This window comes from Brachyhypopomus gauderio, chromosome 11 (assembly GCF_052324685.1).
Source record: "Brachyhypopomus gauderio isolate BG-103 chromosome 11, BGAUD_0.2, whole genome shotgun sequence".
Taxonomy (NCBI): Eukaryota; Metazoa; Chordata; class Actinopteri; order Gymnotiformes; family Hypopomidae; genus Brachyhypopomus; species Brachyhypopomus gauderio.
The window spans coordinates 22373711-22393093 of record NC_135221.1 but is presented as its reverse complement, the minus strand read 5'-3'; the positions used below and the strand labels follow the sequence as shown (position 1 = coordinate 22393093).

General features: G+C 40.4%; 1 protein-coding gene across 2 annotated transcripts in view; it reads right to left on the bottom strand.

Annotated features, from left to right (window-relative positions):
• Positions 1–13782, bottom strand: part of trim105 (tripartite motif containing 105) — a 41569-nt gene extending 27787 nt beyond the window's left edge. For both annotated transcript variants that reach the window (XM_077022738.1, XM_077022739.1), the window contains exons 1-2: positions 13631–13782; positions 12989–13311 (exon numbers count right to left, since the gene is read on the bottom strand). In XM_077022738.1, coding sequence (XP_076878853.1) covers positions 12989–13264 — 276 coding nt within the window. In that variant the 5' untranslated portion in view covers positions 13265–13311; positions 13631–13782. The remainder of the gene's footprint in view (positions 1–12988; positions 13312–13630) is intronic.
• Positions 13783–19383: the final 5601 nt, after the last annotated feature.

Sequence of the window (19383 nt, the reverse complement as noted above, 5' to 3'; positions counted from 1 at the left end):
GTGTGTCTTTTTTGGTGCCTTAAATATCTTTGTCTTTGCTAATGCTCTCGTTTCCCTCCATCTTTGTTGTGTACGTCTGTGTGTTTGCGTCAGTACCTGAGGACACGATGGTGCATTTATGTTGCCTCAAAAAAAAGAAATCAATAAAAATAAAAAATATGTTGCCTCTGAAAATGTTAGAATAAGGAATAGATACTGGAAAACAAAACACCCGATTTAATCATGGTATTTGCCGATGCAAAAAGGCTAGAGGCGATGCATCGTGAATTCGCCCGCAAATTAAACCCGATGCACGTTGAATATACCGGTGCAGTCGAATCGCAGACATGTGTATCAATTCACCGATGTGAATCGGTGAATCTCCACATCCCTAATATATACATATACATACGACCGTCTGCCTTGATACCAGTAACCAAAGTGCCACGCTGTGTGACGGTTCAACTGATGACGCTGAACGTTCACAGCACGCCTTTCTCTCTTGGCCACGCCTCTTTCCCCACCCCCACAGAGGGTAAAACCGGAGCAAAGAAAAAAGAGAAGCGCAAAAAAAATTATGAATGTAAAATGCGAGATGCAAAGAAAAGCAGTGATGCGCAAACAAAAGAAAGAAATGCAAAAGGGAGAAAGTATTGGAAAAAAAAGCTACAACATAAAATGTGAAACGCAAAGAAAAGAAAGAAACGCAAAAGAGGGAAAGTATTGCAGAAACAAAATAGGAACGTATAATGCAAAATGTTAATCTTATATTTGCGATATTTTTTTTTCTCGTCACCATTAAAGACCCTAATTTGACTCCATACATTTCAGTTACAATAAAAAGTGTAGTTTGAATGTGAAATGTTGTAATGATACAAAGAACACTCAAACTTTATTAAAATGTATTAAGATATTAGTGTTTATACTGTGAACAACAGTTACATTCTTTTTATAATATCAATTAATGCACACTCTTCCACATAGCTCCTTTACCAGAAAAGCCATTGAAAGTGGTTTTGAACAGCCTTTTAAAGTGCAAATTAAGTTTACATGTAACAAAAACATTTATGAACATAGTTCTGAATATTGTAAACATTAAGGTCCAAAAACTAAGATCTATTCATGACTGCTTTCTGACATCTTGGAGATTGTCAAACTTTTCTGCAAGTAAAGGAGCTGATCAACATGTTGAGGAGTGAGACAGCTCCTTTTTGCAGTAACAATATTGCCAGCTGTTGAGAAAACTTCACAGCTTTATACTTGACGCGTTGCGACCGGCATGAGGGTCCACGAGCCAAAAACGATGTAATCGCGGTGGTTCCGCCCGTGCGCTGTCGCTTCACGAGCTCGTGCACCTCTTGATTTTTGTAACTTAGCGTGCGCCGCGCTTCAGCGCAATGAACAAAGTCATGTTTGCAGGGTTCATACACCTTTATAAGGTGGAATTCAAGCACTTTGGTTATTTTTTTGGCACGGGGAGAACTTGTAGATAGTTTAATCGCAAATGCCTTCTCTAGTGGAGTTTGTTTGGGTTCTGGCATTTTTTGAATATCAGGATGGTGTCACGTTAAATGATTTCTCAGATTTGTGGTATTCCCACAATATTTCACCTCCATGTTGCACAGTTTACACACGGCTGTGCTTTTATCCAACTCTTCCCTACCATCATGGTTTCTGAATCCAAAATGTAACCATACATCTGCAGAGTTGCCAACTTTTCAAGATCGATTGGAGTGAGATTTGAACCTGGAGGGGGTGGCGGTGTAAAATGGACACAAATTAAGTATTATATTGCGATCGATTGCTCGCCAGTGGTTGGCGCCAGAGTGAACTAGTAACTCATTGAATCATAGATGTGGATCAGAGGTACATTTTTTTACTCTTGCTGCAGCCATGCTTAACTGATCACCCCAGCCAAGTGGCGGTGCTTGAGAAAAAAAAAGGATGATCTCGCAAGATAAAACGCGAGACGTTAAAAACGGTACGCATATGCAGGGAAAATTTGCTAATTCTAAAGATCGATCTCAGGTTTCATAAATCGATATGGAATCATTCAAATGAAGATCGATTTGAATCGAAAGATCGATTTTTTAAACACACCCCTACGGAGAACACTGCACAGAATGTGACGCGCCAAGTACAAACGCCTCTGCCGTTCACGGAGGTTCGCGCGAGGTGTGTGGAGTCGCGCGCTACAGAAACACGCGAAAGTATTATCTAGCCTTTAAACAGCAGAGTGACTACATGCCGGGGCTGCAACGCAATGGCTCCTCCACGTGCTGAGTTAAACCACCGGCGCCCCACTAACCCATCGCCCCACCATTGACCCAATAATGTATGCCAGTCCGCCCCTGGGTACCCCCAATGCCCCTACAAAAAAAAAAAAAAAAAAAAAACAGTAATAATAATACACATGAGAAATATTAATTTAAGTTTGGATGATGAAGGAATCAATGAACATAAGCTTAAACTTCTAAATCTTGTTTATTTGCCCACCAGTCTACTACACAGACCAATAGATGAGTACAGAAAACACAGAGCAATTTACGTTTCATTTTCATTTACAGCATTTAGCAGATGCTCTTATCCAGAGTAACTTATAAAGTGCTTTGCATCTGACCACAGAATTCATCCTATGTAATAGTACGGATAGGCCAGAATTCAAGGTACCCTTGAGTCAGACTACAACTAAACTACAGGAGTCAATGTCATTGCCTAGTAGTGTTGCACGGTATACCGATATTAGAGTAGTATCGCGATACTTCGTCATTAAAAACGGTACTATACCCAGTTTGCTTAGTATCGGTGCTATAGGACTAAGTGCGTTTTTTTTTTTTTTTAAGAGCAGTATTTCCAAAGAGTGCCACACGGGGGCAGTGTGCGCGTACAGCAGTGCAGCGCTTGCCTCCTCTCTGCAGAATAAGAAGAAACGGTGTACGATGGCTGATAATACAAGCAATATTGCGGACCGTCCTCAGCTTGTTGAAAAACTACACGCACGAAGCGAAATATGGAATTATTTGCATACATTTCAGACAGTCATGGCAACCCCGTGGACACATCAAAACCGGTCTGCAAACGGTGCTTTAAAGCTGTACCGACCAAAGGAGCCAATCGATTCTTTTTACATAAAATGCGCTTTCGTTTGACCCACCCAAGGTTCCGTAATGCACAGAACAGTTGGTAATGCTGAAATGGCAGCTAAAACAAACGCAGTGTGTTCGCAGCTCGTCTTAATTAAACAAGGAAAGCAACAGAAGTGCGGTGTGGAAATACTTTGGATTCGAAGCAGATACAGATGGAAAACCGAAGGACATGAACAAGCCAGTTTGCAGGCGGTGCTTTCGGAACATTTCAACGAAGGGCGCTAAAGCCTGGTTTATACTTGACGCGCCGCGAGCAGCGCGAGGGTCCGCGCGGTGAAAATGATGTAATCGCGGTAGCCTCACGCGCTGTCAATTTGCGAGGTCGTGCACCTCTATAATTTTGTAACTTAGTGCGCGCCGCAGCGCAATGAACAGTCATGTTTGTAGGGTTCATACACCAACAAGGTGGAATTAAAGCACTTGTACGTCACTTTCAAGGTCCATTTCAATGTTTCCCAGCACGTTAAACTTTAGTTAAATATTTATACATATACTCGAAATTATTCGCTTTTTTATCACATTATTTAATGGTTGTTTATTTTCAAAACGCCCAATCTTAACGTCTTCACGGTCTCTCATGTTTCGTCCTAGAATTACAAGAGGCTCGTATTTGTTAACGTAATACAAGAGAATGGTTCAGTCAGACAGCTATTTGTTTCAAGCATTTTCAAGCACGCGGACAAGGTGTGCGGACTCGCGCGCTACGGTCACTCGCGAAAGTTTAAACCTAGCTTAACACAACGAATCTGGCCAAACACCTGAAGGCACGCATATTTGTATAAAACATTCCAAGAGGTTGGTGATTATTCCCATTTCTAGTATTATAGCATACAAAATTATGTGTCCGATTATGGTATCCTAGCAAATGTCATATTCTTGGTTTAAGAGCCGTAAGTGCGACAGCATACAGGGAGAAAAAAAGAGTGATCGTACTACAATGGATCAATCATCTATGAATACTGAACTCTAATACTGAAGTTTTAGTTACTTAAAGAGTTAAAGTTGTTTAAAGTATACTTAAAATACACTTTTTGCACTAGCCTTTTTTAACTTCTAAATGTGAATTCCAGAGTGCACTACTATTATTTATGTTAATTTATATTAATGTGCAATTATTTATTTTTCTGTTTTAATGTGGTAGGGACTACACCTTTTATTTATTTGACATTTGTGAAACAAAATACAATATCCATTTGTTTGTTTATAAAAAATAAATAAAAAGCCTTTAAAACGGAAATGAGCACAGTATCTGACTTTGGTATCGAAAATCGTATCGAATTTCAATACTTTTTAAAGTATCGTATCGAAGTTGTAATTCTTAGTATCGTGACAACACTATTGCCTAGTGTTTTGCAAGTTAAACGTTTACCAAGAAGTACAAATAACCATAGACAGACATACAATTTAAGAACAACGGCAAGTGCTATCTGCTGAGTTAGTGCTCTATTAAGAACTCAACAAACAGGTCAGTCTTCAGTGTAATAAAATAGATAAAATATTGTCTACCATCTAAAATGGTATTAAAGACATCCTTTGATTGACTTCAGTTATTTTTATTCTTCCAATATCCCGAGCAAAACTCCCAAAATTAAACAACATAGAGCATGTCAATCTGATCAACATTTAGTTAACAGTCAGTAACACAAACCCATTGGCCTTATAACATCCACTGCTTCCTTAGCCAGTTACTGAGACAAACTAGCCTTTTGACATTTTCAGATGTCAATGCTGCCCTGTTCTTCTGAACTATATTACCAGCAAGTGAGAAAGGTCTCTCACAAGGAACAGACATGGCTGGATTGGACAAATATTTTTGAGCCAGGGCAGAGAGTTGTGGATGGGCACCTGCATGACATGACCACCACAGCAGTGGGCGTGCTGTCTCACTGATAGTGGGCTCTGCTCTGTAGAGGCTCAGAGTCCTGTTAGGCCCCTGTTCTTCATCTGAAGAAGAGTCAGAGGCAAACAGCAGGAAGCTCTTCTTTACTGGCTCATCTGTGGTCTGTAGAGTAATGCTATTGGGCTCTTGCAGCAATGCCTCAAGGCTATTCCACACCTCTTCTCGCTTTCCTTTAGGTATACACTTTAAGTTCTTGTCTAATGTGGACATTTTATTTCTGAATGTGAACCTCAACATGTATACGATTGTTGACTGGCGACACTGTTTGCTCGTAATAGGAATACCATCACATTTAGCACATTTAACATTACTGACCTGCATGCTAGCCCCAACATGTTTTGTGTTGAGGTGGTAACCAAGGGTCGAAGTGCTTCTGTAATAATCAAACTCTTACATAAAGTGCAAATAACATTTTTGTTTGTACTTCCATCTAGAAGTTTCTTGTATTTAAATTTCCCATCCACTAGCGTAGCCTCTTCCGTTTCTCCATCATGCTCATCACATGGGGGATTAGAAAGTTTCCACTTCAGAAGTATAGCATGCCTTGCTAGCAAGGTCCCAAAGGTGATTACGTGCTGTTTTGTCCCTGGGATACAAAGGTCAGAAGGAATCACAAACAGGACTTTAATTGTATTGTAATCTAGTGGGACTTCCAAGGCACAACTTAGTGTTTCAAAAATCTCTGACCAAAAGGTCTGTAACTTGTTGCAGGTCCAGAACATACAGTATGTAAATGATCCACTTGTGAGTGACCAAATCTAAATTAATTGGAGCCCAATTAAAACAGAGTTACCATAGTCGAGTCTAGAAGTAATAAAAGCATGTATAAGTGTCTCAGCCACTGAGTCAATAAGAAATGGCACATCATTACCTATGTCCAAGGACACACTGACTCAAAGGTGTTGATAAACCCTGGAAGATGTAAAGTGTTTTTTATAAACCGCAACTACGTGAGATTTCAGAAAGGCACGTAGTGCTGCTCTCTCACACCCCCCTTCCTCTTAAGGGAAGACAAATCTGTGATCAGAAAGCGACATCTACTGGTTAGGAAATGAGTGTAGTTCACGGAGAGCGTATGTGTCAATACAGTGCCTCCACACACACAGGTGGAGATGTTAGCTCGCGAACGTATTTGAGGCTAATAGGACTCAAAATGATTTGAAATAATTCGCTTTTTATCACATTATTTAATGGTTGTTTATTATAGTGACCGTAGCGCAACTCCACACACCTCGCGCGAACCTCCGCGAACGGTGGAAGCATTTATACTTGCTTTTCTTTGCAGTGGTCTCTGAAACGATATGTGGTAGTATAAATAAACACCCCTCAAAAACAGAGGAATTAATATTTACCTGACGAATTTTAATGTTGCTTTGTGTTTCAGGTAGTGGTGGGCCGTTAACGGCGTTCGTTAATCTGATACTCCTATCGGGCGATATAAAAATTATCGCCGTTAATCTATTCTTAAAGTTGGGTTGGGAACTGGGTCAAAATGGGTAAGCAAACTATGATGACTTTCAACTTGATAGTTTAGCTCGGGTGTATTCCTAACCAAATTGCACAGTAGGGGCGAGAACAAGTTTTCAAACCTGTGAATTACAAATCGTACGTGTGTTTACATGGATGCAGACACGAAGTCGCCAGGTTTGCTTCATGGAAAATTCATTTTTAGGAACGTAAAGTGTTACCGGAGTGGAGCTCGGAGCGGTCGTTTTCTGCATGGTCCTAGCGCTAGATTCGTCACTATTTAAATATTTCTTTTTAACCGTTAAAACTGCAGAGGACCAAAACCAGCTTTTGAAAAAGTCCCCCCCAAATTACGTCCGTGAGGTTAAATGTACTAAATGTTGGCTTACATTTCAAATATCATGTGTAGCTGAATAAACATGTTATCAACCCCTTTTAATGTACAGTATGTAGGCTTACAAATTCATGTTTAACTGAATAAACCGTTGAACACGAGTAGCCTACATTTTATTGAGCATGTTTTTTTTCCTCTTGTAATTCCAGGACGAAACATGAGAGAACGTGAAAACTTTAAGATTGGGCGTTTGAAAATAAACAACCATTAAATAATGTGATTAAAAAGCGAATTATTTCAAATCATTTCGAGTATATGTATAAATATTTATTTTTTATTATAAAGGTGTATGAACCCTGCAAACATGACGTTGTTCATTGCGCTGAGACGCGGCGCGCGCGCAAAGTTACAAAATTCGAGAGGTGCACGACCTCGCGAATCGACAGTGCGCGAGACCCTCTTGCCTAGACTCAGAGACTCAAAGAGGAACTCGCTGGATAATGCCAAAACACTGCAACCAACAGAGTTTGCTGGACTCAAGCCAAACACCACAGAGTCCACTAGAGCTATGTCAAAAGACTGCAACTAAAGCTCTAGCTGAGTCCAACAGAAGATACTATATTATATATTATATTTTATTTTCTCGAGAAAAGTATTTTAACCTAGTTTATGTGTTGTCGCCAACCTTACTTTCATTTCGTCTAGTCTTTCAAGTCAATCTCATTTTCTTTCTTAGATAAGTTAGAGTTAATTCTGTTTGGCCGACAGACATTGACTTTAGTTTAACCCCAAGTACACATAAGTCTCCACCATTGAGCAGTCTCAGAAGAGGCTGGCTTTGCCAACTTAACCACTGCAGGTGGAAATTAACCGTGAACGCGCACCTGTTGGTCTGCTTCACAACATGCATTCATCACAGTAAGATGCTCAGAGTTCATATGCTGCCTTGGGGTTGCCAGCTCAACCTGTGTCTCCCAACTTCTATCTCTCCCAGAGTCCGATTAAGTAATTGCCGTTACCATTAGCCTGCCCGATTCTCTCTTTCTCCTATTCTAATTTCTTTCTAAGACCTAGTGTCCGTCCCTGGGTCCTACACTAGTTAAAGGCGTTTTAGGTCATCCATACAATCAATTTAATTCCCATGATCATCGATAGTTGCTCATCATTCGCTGTTGTTGTTTAATTTTCTATTCTTTGTTGTTTACTATTATATCTCTGGTATAGATTAGTAGATTTACATATAGGTTTAGTTTCATTATTGAGCCAAATCATTCCATATGCTATTCCTTATAATGCATCAATTGTAATACCAATCATTCAATAAATGTGGACATTTATTCATTAATCTGGTCACGGTGGTAAATACATATTTTGGTCAATGGTATTAGGTCACTGTGGGGAATCAGAACTTAACCTTTTGGTAATGAGACTGATTAAACCATATTCCACCTATTTTTGTTATCACAATATTGGTTCCTGAGTAATCAGGATGGTGCCCCATTCATAATCCATAAATAACCAGTGTATTCGCTACAATGGGTCATCTGCACATTTGTTGCTGTTTGCAGATGTTAATGATATGTCTAGCAGTTTAAACAAGTTGTTCTACTATTTTAGATGATGTAATCCTTCTCCTTAGTTGAATGGTGATGTCAGGCAGTTAAAATGAGAAAGCCAACAGGCAGAGTGTAGATGGAAATTATCTCAGCTTCAGGTTCATTATTTGTATAAGCAAGATTTGATGCTTCAATTTAATTCTAAGGTTAGGGATGCAAGAGCAAATAAGCATAATTCAAGGGTTTTATTTTTTATCTTTGATTCTCTTATCAATGGTGTAAGGATGAGTGTGCATGCATCCACTATTGTGTGCGAACAGCTTTTTAAGTATATTGTGGAAAAGATTACCAATATCAGAGCTAATATTCCATCACCTTTTTTTTCTGTTCGGAGGTACTTACTTTCAGCTCTCATACTGATATCTTAAATTGGTTTACCCCAATTACTCTATATAATGACATTCCACTACGTTTTCCTTTTGTGAATTGTTCTGTTACCTCAGGATGTTTTCCTGATTTTTTTTATTGTGGCCAGTTTTCAGCCTTTTCAAACAATATTTTTGAAAAGTTTCACTTTGGTTTCCACAAAAACATAGCACAGAGACAGCTCAAGGAGAATTGTGAATAATCTGTTAATGCACTCTGACTCTGGGGATGTGTCCATTTTGTTTCTGCTTGATCTTAATGCTGCATTCGATACAATAGATCGTGCTATCTTGTGATCTGAATAGGCTAAGAGATATCAGGCATATCACATAGGCATATCAGGAACCACTTTAGATTGGTTTTTATTTTATTTATCTAATAAAAAATTTTCAGTATCTGTTGGAAGCACAGAATCTTCTCTTACTTGTGGTGTACCCCAGGGTTCCATTCTTGGCCCTATTTCATTCATACTTTATAAGCTTCCTCGTGGAGTTTTAATATTTCTTTTCATTTCTATGTAAATGATATGCAGCTATACCTTTCCCTTAAACAGAATGCATATTAAGAAACTGTTAGTTTTTTCTAACTAAGAAATATAGCTTTTTATACATATTTTTGGGACTCTGAAAAAGTTATTCATGAAATTGTATCATTACGTTTAGACTATTACAATGCTTTATATTAGTGCTGTCAATTCCAGGTGCCGCGATTAAAAGTCCTCACCAGAATTTTGCTCAAGCTTCCTGGATTGTGTTGATTCCACTAATTTTACCCTGGATTGCTAATTAGAAAATCTAGCAAGCTTGAGCAAAATCCTGGTGAGGACTTTTAATCGCGGCACCTGGAATTGACAGCACTACTTTATATATGTGCCTTTGTCAAGATTGTATTGCAAAAGTCCAAATGGTCCAAAATGCGGTGGCTCAACGTTTAACAAAAAGTGCTCAGCCCAGTGCTTACTAGTGAAATACTCAATTGGTACTAATCGTGTTCAAAAAACCAGTCTGAGATGATTCGTGGTTTATGAAATGGCGCGTTATCCTGCTGAAAGTAGCCATCAGAAGATGGGGACATGGTAAAGGGATGGACATGGTACAGAGCAACAATAATCAGGTAGGCAGGTTTGACGTGTTGTGCATTCAGAGATGCTCTTCCGTATGCCTCAGTTGTAATGACAGGTAATTTGACTTACTGTTGCCATTCTATCAGCTCGAACCAGTCTGGCAATTCTCCTCTGACCTCTGGCATCAACAAGTCATTTGCGCCCACAGAACTGCCGTTCACTGGATATTTTCTCTTTTTCGGACCTATGTATAAGCCTTAAAGATGGTTGTGAGTGAAAATCCCAGTAAATCAGCAATTCGGTGAACAAAAGTTGTTGACGGGGGGGAGTGTGCGAGTGTCAATTGCTAAGCTAGCAACAACCGCGGACGATATACAGTAGCAAAAACATAAACGATGCAGCGCCTTGGTGCATGGCGCTATAGTGAGCTATTTTTAAAACAAGCCCGCGGGCGACTCATGATGTCCTCGCGGCCGACATGGTGAAGGTTTAATTCACTTGATTGTTCTTTGAATTTAGGCATCTGCAATTCATGTCATGAACACCACACACCAAACATGTAAGTTGTGTGTTTTTTTTCTCTCTATTGCTGACAGAAGATTAGTATAACCATACACTAAAAGATTTTGATGCAGCTTTGACAACAGAGTTCTGCAAGAGTCCCGTCTTTAAAGAATAAACTTTCCTTAATTTTTCATGGATGTTCCTGAGTACTTTTTTTTGTCATAGTATTTCTGTTTTTAAAAGTATTTTGTATTTGTGATGTTCCCTAAACCTATTATCAGCAGTGCTATGTTCAGACTTTTCACATCTCTTATCCTCATTAACCTTTCACTACCTTTGAATTGTAATGGATAATGAAATACCAATTGTTCACCTGCTAATTTAATGTGGAATTTGACTAAATTCTTATATTTCAATTTGCTGCCATGTTTAATTTGATATTGTATCAAAATATTTACATTCAATTTGTAAAATATTTGAACAGTTTTTCATCTAAACATGATTTTTGTCAAAGATTTCAGAACAGAAGATGAGCAAAGGCTAACATTTCATTTTTAAGAGAGAAGATATTAGTCCATATTTAGCCCTCCAATCTACAAGCTTTCCAAAGCCCTCCAGTATGATCAACTGTTTGATATTTACAACTCATATGAGTCCTGCAGTATAAGAAGTTTAGCTATGAAACTGAGTGAGTGACACAGGAAGTGATTTTAAGGATAGCCTATGCAATGATAAAATCCAATGTATGCAATACTCCTTTGCTCAACTGCCTTGTGTATGCTCCTTTACAAAAGATAAGATGTTCAGAGAAAAAGATATTGTCAAGTGTGAGATGCTCTCCCTTATTAAGACCAGATAGGATTTTAAGGGCGTACTCACACTAGGCTCTGTGATCCGGGCCCGGGCACGGTTCCCTGCCGAAGCACGGTTTGTTTGGCTAGTGTGAGCGCTCCAACCGTGCCCGGGCCCGGATCAGTTAACCGTGCTCGGGCCCGCTTGAAGAGGTGGGCCAGGGCACGATTCATGTGGACTCGGGCACGGTTCGCTTCTAGTGTGAGCGCTATCCGTGCCCGGGCCCGCTTGGTGCCTCGTCTGATTGGTTCATTTCGCTGGAACTCAAACATAACGTCAGTGATGCGACGCTCACGTTAAACAGTCATAGCGGCAAAGCGATTAGCAGACAATCGTTGTGTTAAATTATCGATAAATCTGTGCTTGCACCGTGTTTCTGCACTCCCAAAACGACTCAAAAATACAATAAAAAGAGAATCGTGAACTCCATAGTGTTGTGCGAGCGCGCTTTTTTTCCCAAATAAAGTCACGTTGTGATGACGTAAGCGTGCTCGGGCCGGTTTGATAAAGCGAGTGTGAGTGCAGGCCAGAGGGGGAGTGGGGAGGGGGGATAACCGGGCCCCAGCACGGAACAAGCAAACCGTGCCTAGTGTGAGTACGCCCTAAGTCATGTAGTAGTCATGCCTTATATTCTGTTGAACATGCAATTCTGCAATTCTTTCCCTGGAGGTCTAGTCCACTTACCACAACAGAACATGATGTAGGCCTAGTTGATCAAATTATTTTGTGTCTGGTAGCAGTGACATTACCAGTGCAAGTGGAGGTGGGTATTGCTGTAGTCACTGGGGAAGCCAAAGTGGATTTTACAGGTTGCATGGGAATAGTGCAGTGTAAATATATGGAAACAAATGCTGTTGGTGTATGGCATAAAAGACCATATGGAACTGAGCATACATTAATGGGCTCATTGAGGCTAGTTAGCACAGAGCTGGCAAACCCTGATAAATGCTTGAAATGTTGTGGCTGTTAGTATGAGGGGGGGTCCCATGTGAAACACTAATGGTTTGTTTGTTAGTATGAGGGGGGTCCCATGTGAAACACTAATGGTTTGGCACAGGATGTTTGACATCTCATCTTGTGTATAATTACAAATACCATTCTCATACACACACTGATGAGACATTCTCATACACACACTGATGAGACATTCTCATACACACACTGATGAGATATTTGTTTTATGGAGTAATCAGTTATTTAATGTACTGAGAGAAAATATTCTAAAAATTGTTTCTCATCAAAATATGCAGTTACACTACCCAAAGTAAACCTAGACCTTAATGGGTTTAAAACATCAGTCAATTATCTGTAATATGGCTGCAGCTGTAAATAATATAAGCATACACTTCCTATAGAAACAAGATATAGTGCCAGTGTTTGTACCCATATAACTTATAAGCAGATAAAACGGTAATCAGACACAGATCAGAATTGTTGAAAAGCAGTGTCCTGTTCAGAAGGCCTAAATATAATGTAGCAAGTGTGAACCAATGTTTTCTGAAATCAGCATCAGAGTCAACACTTCTAACACCCTAAATATTTACTGTGTATTCTCTGCAATATCATACCATCATAATAGTAGCTGCTCCTTTCTAGTATACAATACCTATAATAATTCAAACGAATTGGTCTCGTATTACATACAAAACACTTGATGTCAAAAGACCTGATGTGATGTAAAGGCCTTGAAAGGTCAAACACTGAAAATGCATGTACTGTATATTTACTGCTAGTTAATCCTGCTCTACAAAAAAATCTTACCTCTAAATTCTTTAAATATCCAGATGACGAGGTAGCTCTGACTTTTTCAACGAGTCCAGCTACTAGATAGTTGATCTGAAATTGCTTATTTGGGAACTCCTGGCGACACTGAGGGCAAGACACAGGTCCCCTCATGCTCCTCCAGTATGTACTAATACATCGCTTACAGAAGTGGTGCATGCAGCCAAGCATCACTGGATCTTTGAAAAGGTCATAGCAAATGGCACAGGTCAGGTCGTCCTTCAGACTCGTCTTGTTCGCGTTGTTTGCCGCCATGGTGAAATGGTGGATTAGTGGACTTTCACTTCCAGTTTGGTCAGGCTCTAGTCATACGACGTAAAAGAAACACTACGTCAGCACAAGCAAAACAAGCAACTTTGACCATTTCCTTGGCTATATAGCTAACGTTCCAGTTTAGCTAGCTACATCTTTTGCTATATTAAACTTTCAAAGCAACTCAACTTCCACGATTTATAGGATATTTGTCGAGAAACACCAACAGACAATACAACGTACTTTTGAAAACCAACCAGGGTGGCTAATTGCTTACAGTTGCAGGGTTAAACATTGCTAGGTCGAGAAACTATGCTACTAACTTGACAATGTAAACATTAAGTCTTTAAATGTTATGGGAAACGTCACCTTTAGTCTTTATTCCAAAACTGCACTTGGAACAAGTGACGACGCTGATGTTACTTATTCGCTGCTTCCGATTCGTGTGTTTACTTATTCGTAGCTTATTATTCAGCGATTGAAAAATGAAGCGTTCACGAGTCGCCGCGTGTTTACTGCGCACGCTGTTTTACAGAGATGGATGAACCACATGAGCTTGAAATCATACATTTAAATTCCCAATTGTGAAAGAAGAAAACAAATGTAATAATGAACGCATTTATTTTGTAAAAGATTTTAGTTCGTTCCAGTTGTATGTCCTTTGTACGTGATCATTGATTTAATTACCTTTTTACTGTAAGGATAACCTATTTGTGACTCTTTTTAGATGTGAACACTAAAAACAGAACATGACACGTACAAGAAATAACATCCAGGTGTTAGGGTTTAATAACCACAGGCTTAAATCAGGTTTCTTTTACAGATAGGAAGCCGTTATGATGCATTTGTTATTTGTGTCGCCCTAAACCTGAGACATATAGCAAGCCTTTGAAATTGCCCCTCTGAATCATTTCACCTACGCTACCAACACTACTCAATATGCCATATTTGTTAGTTAGTTTTGAGGTGTAAAATAATGTTCGGCCAGGCCAAAAACCATTTCCTCCCATAGAGAGGGACCTGTTCTTTATTATGCATTTGTTATTTCTCACCATCAATAAGGCCTCCAGTAAGCCTCGGAAAGTGTCCCTTTGAACCCATTCACCTATATTCTCACTGCTAAATATGGCATTGTTGCGTGCTTGTGATGTGCTTCTGCTGTCAGTTTTATTCGGGTGTTCACTCTGAGTGAAAACTGAAGGTTAGGTGCACTCCTACATTGTACTGCACAAGGTTTGAGCACTGTGTGTATACCAATTAGGTGAGTATCTTTGTTAGATTAGTTAGATAGTTAGTATTCATTTCTTTGTATATGTATATACAGGAGTAGGCTAAATATACAGAGTGGGATATTTTATTCCTTTTTTTTGCTTGGGTACCGCTTTAGTTCTCCCTCCGGAGTGACACCAAAACTTCTTGTGTGCAAATAGGGTTGTACATAGCACTAGGGGTTGCTGTCTTTGGTACTGCGGCGGTTATTACACTGTTTAATAAACTTGTTTAGTGCACACTGTGTGCTGGTTCTCCCTGTGTTGCCTTGTTGTTCTCATAGCTCTGTTCGCGTACTGGAATATTTTGCAGAAGTAGTATGTCAACTGGAGATGTTTCGTGTACTGGAAAAATAATTTTTATTTGCATACTGCATACTGATTTGTAGCCCAATCAGTACGCCAGTAGGCTATTTTGAACACACGCGTGTTGTATTTTAGGGCCGTGGTGGCTCTGGCCATGCGCTTTGGCCCCTTGTACTGTCGCGGCGCGAGGTCATGCACATATCGATTTTTGTAACTTTCCTAGTACTGGGCTTTAGCGGAATAAACAAAGTCATATTTGCAAGGTTCATACACCTTCCAAGGTCAAGATCGAGCACTTTTCAGGCACTTTCAATGTCAATGTTCAATCTTTTCGAGCTCCTTACAGCTTTATTAAGTTTTTTAATAAGAATTTTATTTTACTGTGTTGACATTGCCTATACAATTGTACATTAACGTATATTAGACTCTTAAAATACACAAGAGTCATATATCCATCCATCTGAAAAATTGTGAGTCTTGTAACCTATCTCACCCCTTGCGCTCCCAAAATGCTGGATTTCTCTTAGTCCCAAAAATTTGTAAGACTACAGCTGGAGTCAGAGCTTTCTCCTTTAAAGCCCCTAAATTATGGAATAGCCTTCCAGCTCCAATCAGAGATTCTGACACAGTTCCAATCTCTAAATCTAGACTTAAGACTCACCTATTTCATCAAGCCTTCAGTTAATATTCCCCTTGTATGGTGTGGGGCTCGGGGGGCCCCAGACGTTGAGATTTCTGGTAATCTGAGATGTTGATGCTGTCATCCTGCTGTGTCATGGCATCACTCTAGTTGTGACAATGACTTGACTGGAAAGCAATGTCTCAGTGAGCCCTCCCTTTAGTCATGCTGCTATAGATTAGCCTGCCAGAGCCACATGCTAATCACTGGCATGGGAGCTATGTATATGTATATTTAAATTAATGGTGGTTTAAATTGATGCTAGGACGTGCTGATGCTAGCTCCTACCCGAGGTTCACCATCTGCACCGTAGGGACTGTGACTACTTGGCCAGGTAACAAGAACCACAACTATAACTGTAGAACCACCTTTTGGGCCGCCCAATGGAGGATGGGTTTCCTTTTGAGTCTTGGTCCTCCCGAGGTTTCTTCCTAATCCCCACCATCATAGGGAGTTTTTCCTTGCCACCGCCACCTTTGGCTTGCTCATTAGGGATCTGGACCCATACGATTGTAAAGCTGCTTTGTGACAACACGTGTTGTAAAAAGTGCTTTATAAATAAATTTGACTTTGACTATTCATTTTGTCATATTGTAACAAAAGGTTCGGACACCAGTAAGTTGACAACACCACAGAAGAGCAATAAGACAATTCAGATGTACTTGAGGGTTTATTAAAGCAAATAACATCAGACACATGGGAGGATTGGAAGGGTAGCTGCTCACCTACAGGGGCAACACTACAAACAGGGAGCACAGCAATCATACAACCCAGCTACAAAGCCCACTACAAAACCACCCAACCATTTGGTGTGAAAAGGGTTAAAAAACATTATAGCTCATCAGAAGTAAACCTCCACAAAACCTGGAATAAGCCTGTAGTGAAGAGCTAGACTCTTCACCCCAGCCAGTGGCCCCAATGCACAAGCTTAAACCCCACTAATTAAATAGTATTACCTTTATTAGCTTTAAAAGCAATATCTAAAAATGTACATCAAACACACATTGCCGAATCCAAACTACTGCCTGCGCTAAGCCACTGGCTAGAATAATTGGTGGCACACAGTGTCCCAGTACCAGTTGGCCACCCAGTCTGAGACAAACAAAAACCAAGTGAAGTAAACACACACACACACACACACACAACCATGCACCAAATCACACGTTGAAACGGCACCCACTCATACACTCTCCCAAATTTCTGCGAAACCCAACCACAGAGAGCAGGCAATTCACTGATAAGTTAACCAGACCAGTAGTGATGTTACCCTTGAACCTGAAGCTTCGAAGCTTGTGTCACAAAAGCAACACCCACTGCTTCGAACCACTGTATCGATGCTTGATTCATTCCACAATGATCACGTGACCGCTGACGTCTGAAGCTTCGTTTCGGCACACAACCACGTGACTGCTTCAGGGACTGATTCAAAAGAGCAAATCTTTGCGGGCACTTCGAAGGTCGTTCGAGGATTGGGAGAGAGCATAGCAACAGGGAGAAAGAGAGACAGCAAGAGAGAGAGACAGAGACAGCAAGAGAGAGAGAGAGAGAGAGAGAGAAATTAGCGAGTAGAATGGAACCATTGCCAAAAAGAGGCCGTTCTGAAGTCTGGAAACACTTCGAACTTTTGCTATCAAATAAGGTTGTTAAAAAAATTATAAGAATAAAGACAATTACCTTATTAATAGCAATTAATGACACTTTGTAAGTCTGTTAGATAATAGGCTGTGCACCAATTATGAATTATATTTTAAATGTATAAAATCCGTCATTACTCTGTGTGTAGTGTTTCATGTCATCAAATCACTAAAACATTTTTGTTTTGGATACTATCAAATGTTCTCTTTCATAATTTTAGAAAGTAATGGCAGTCATGGCCTGGTGGTTAAGGAACTGGTCTTGTGACCGGAGGGTCATGGGTTCGATCCCCCAGACCTGAGCAAGGCCCTTAACCCTCAATTGCTCACTTGTACAAAAAATGAGATAAAAATGTAAGTCGCTCTGGATAAGGGTGTCTGCCAAATGCCATAACTGTAATGTAAGATCACTGTGTGATTTTTATTATTCAGCCATCACTCCTTTTTCTCAGCATTCTGCTCAACCCAGCAGTTAGATTTGGAAAACATGCACAACAAACAATGTAGTTTTATCAGTTGCCTTTATTGAAACAACAAATGTCAAAATTTTAATGCATTTAAACAGTTTATGCTGTAAAAAAAACAGTTCCCTTGTCTTCAAACCACAAGATACATGAAGCACTTCATGGTTTTGGCCACCAGATGCCGGTACTGTGCACTGTGTCATGAAGCTTCGAGTAATGAACCTTTTTTCAACTCATTTCGGAGGAAAGCTTCAGTGCTTCACAAAGCTTCGGTTTGCCATCACTACAGACCAGTCAAACAGCCTCAACATACACACCAACGATACCTCACACAGCTAACACAGACATTCCAAAAGAAATCAACTTGTACGCCACCAACCTTACCCCCTGCACAGAGGAGACCACAAAAAAAAAAAAAAAAAAAACCCTGCTAGCACCTCCAACTTCCTGCTTTTAAAGGGGAGCCATCATTTCAGACTGGGCACTTCCTGTCACTCAGCGCCACAGCTCCCCTATTGTCCCAGCCCAGGCATTACACCCACCCTGAACACAGTCCATTCTGTTACACCCACCCTGAACACAGTCCATTCTGTTACACCCACCCTAAACACAGTCCATTCTGTTACACCCACCCTGAACACAGTCCATTCTGTTACACCCACCCTAAACACAGTCCATTCTGTTACACCCACCCTGAACACAGTCCATTCTGTTACACCCACCCTGAACACAGTCCATTCTGTTACACCCACCCTAAACACAGTCCATTCTGTTACACCCACCCTGAACACAGTCCATTCTGTTACACCCACCCTGAACACAGTCCATTCTGTTACACCCACCCTGAACACAGTCCATTCTGTTACATCCCCCTCCACTTTTCCGCAGCCTGTCCTCAGGCTGACCTCAAGCATCCCCATATCTTTCTGGTGGGATGCCTTTGGTAATACGATGTGACCGACGGGGTCCCCCAGCATCAGGGGCCTCCCCATCCTCTGTGGACAGTCTGGCAGGGGGGATGCAGGTTGTCCGGTGTGGTAGAAACCAGGTCGGTGGGAACAACCAAGGGGTTGGGGGCCCATTGACAGTCTTGCTGGGGCCCGGGACAAGAAAGTTTCATGTTAATGGATAAAAAAAGTATTTCTTGTAGGACTATTTTGATCTTATAGAATGATACCAAATGTGGCGAACGTAAATTGTTACCGGGCGGGGTGTAAAATGGACACAAATTAAGTATTATATCGCGATCGATGGATCGCCGGTGGTTGGCGCCAGAGCGAACTAGTAACTCATTGAATCATAGATATGGATCAGAGGTAAATAAACTAGATTTTTTTTTCGATCGATCACGATATAATACTTAATTTGTGTCCATTTTACCCCCCCCCCCCCCCCCCCCCCGTCCCCATCAACAATTTACAATCACAACCCCCACAAAAAAAAGAAGATCAAATCTCACTCCAAGTGATCTTGAAAAGTTGGCAACCCTATTATGTATTTGTAGCTAACTTAGTCATTTTGATAGTAGGCTAATATAGATACATCTTTCGGCTCCAAACATATTTGTTTTTTGTTTTTTTGGTCCAATATGGCTCTTTCAACATTTTGGACATTTCAACATTTTACGTTCGCCACCCAATAAATAAAAACACAACGTACGGACGAATAATGAATAACATACGTGGAACGATACACAAAGTAAACGAGGTATGTGTAAATTAAGCGCAACGACGTGCCTCTCGAACTCTTGAGGTGTTATGCGTATTTCAAG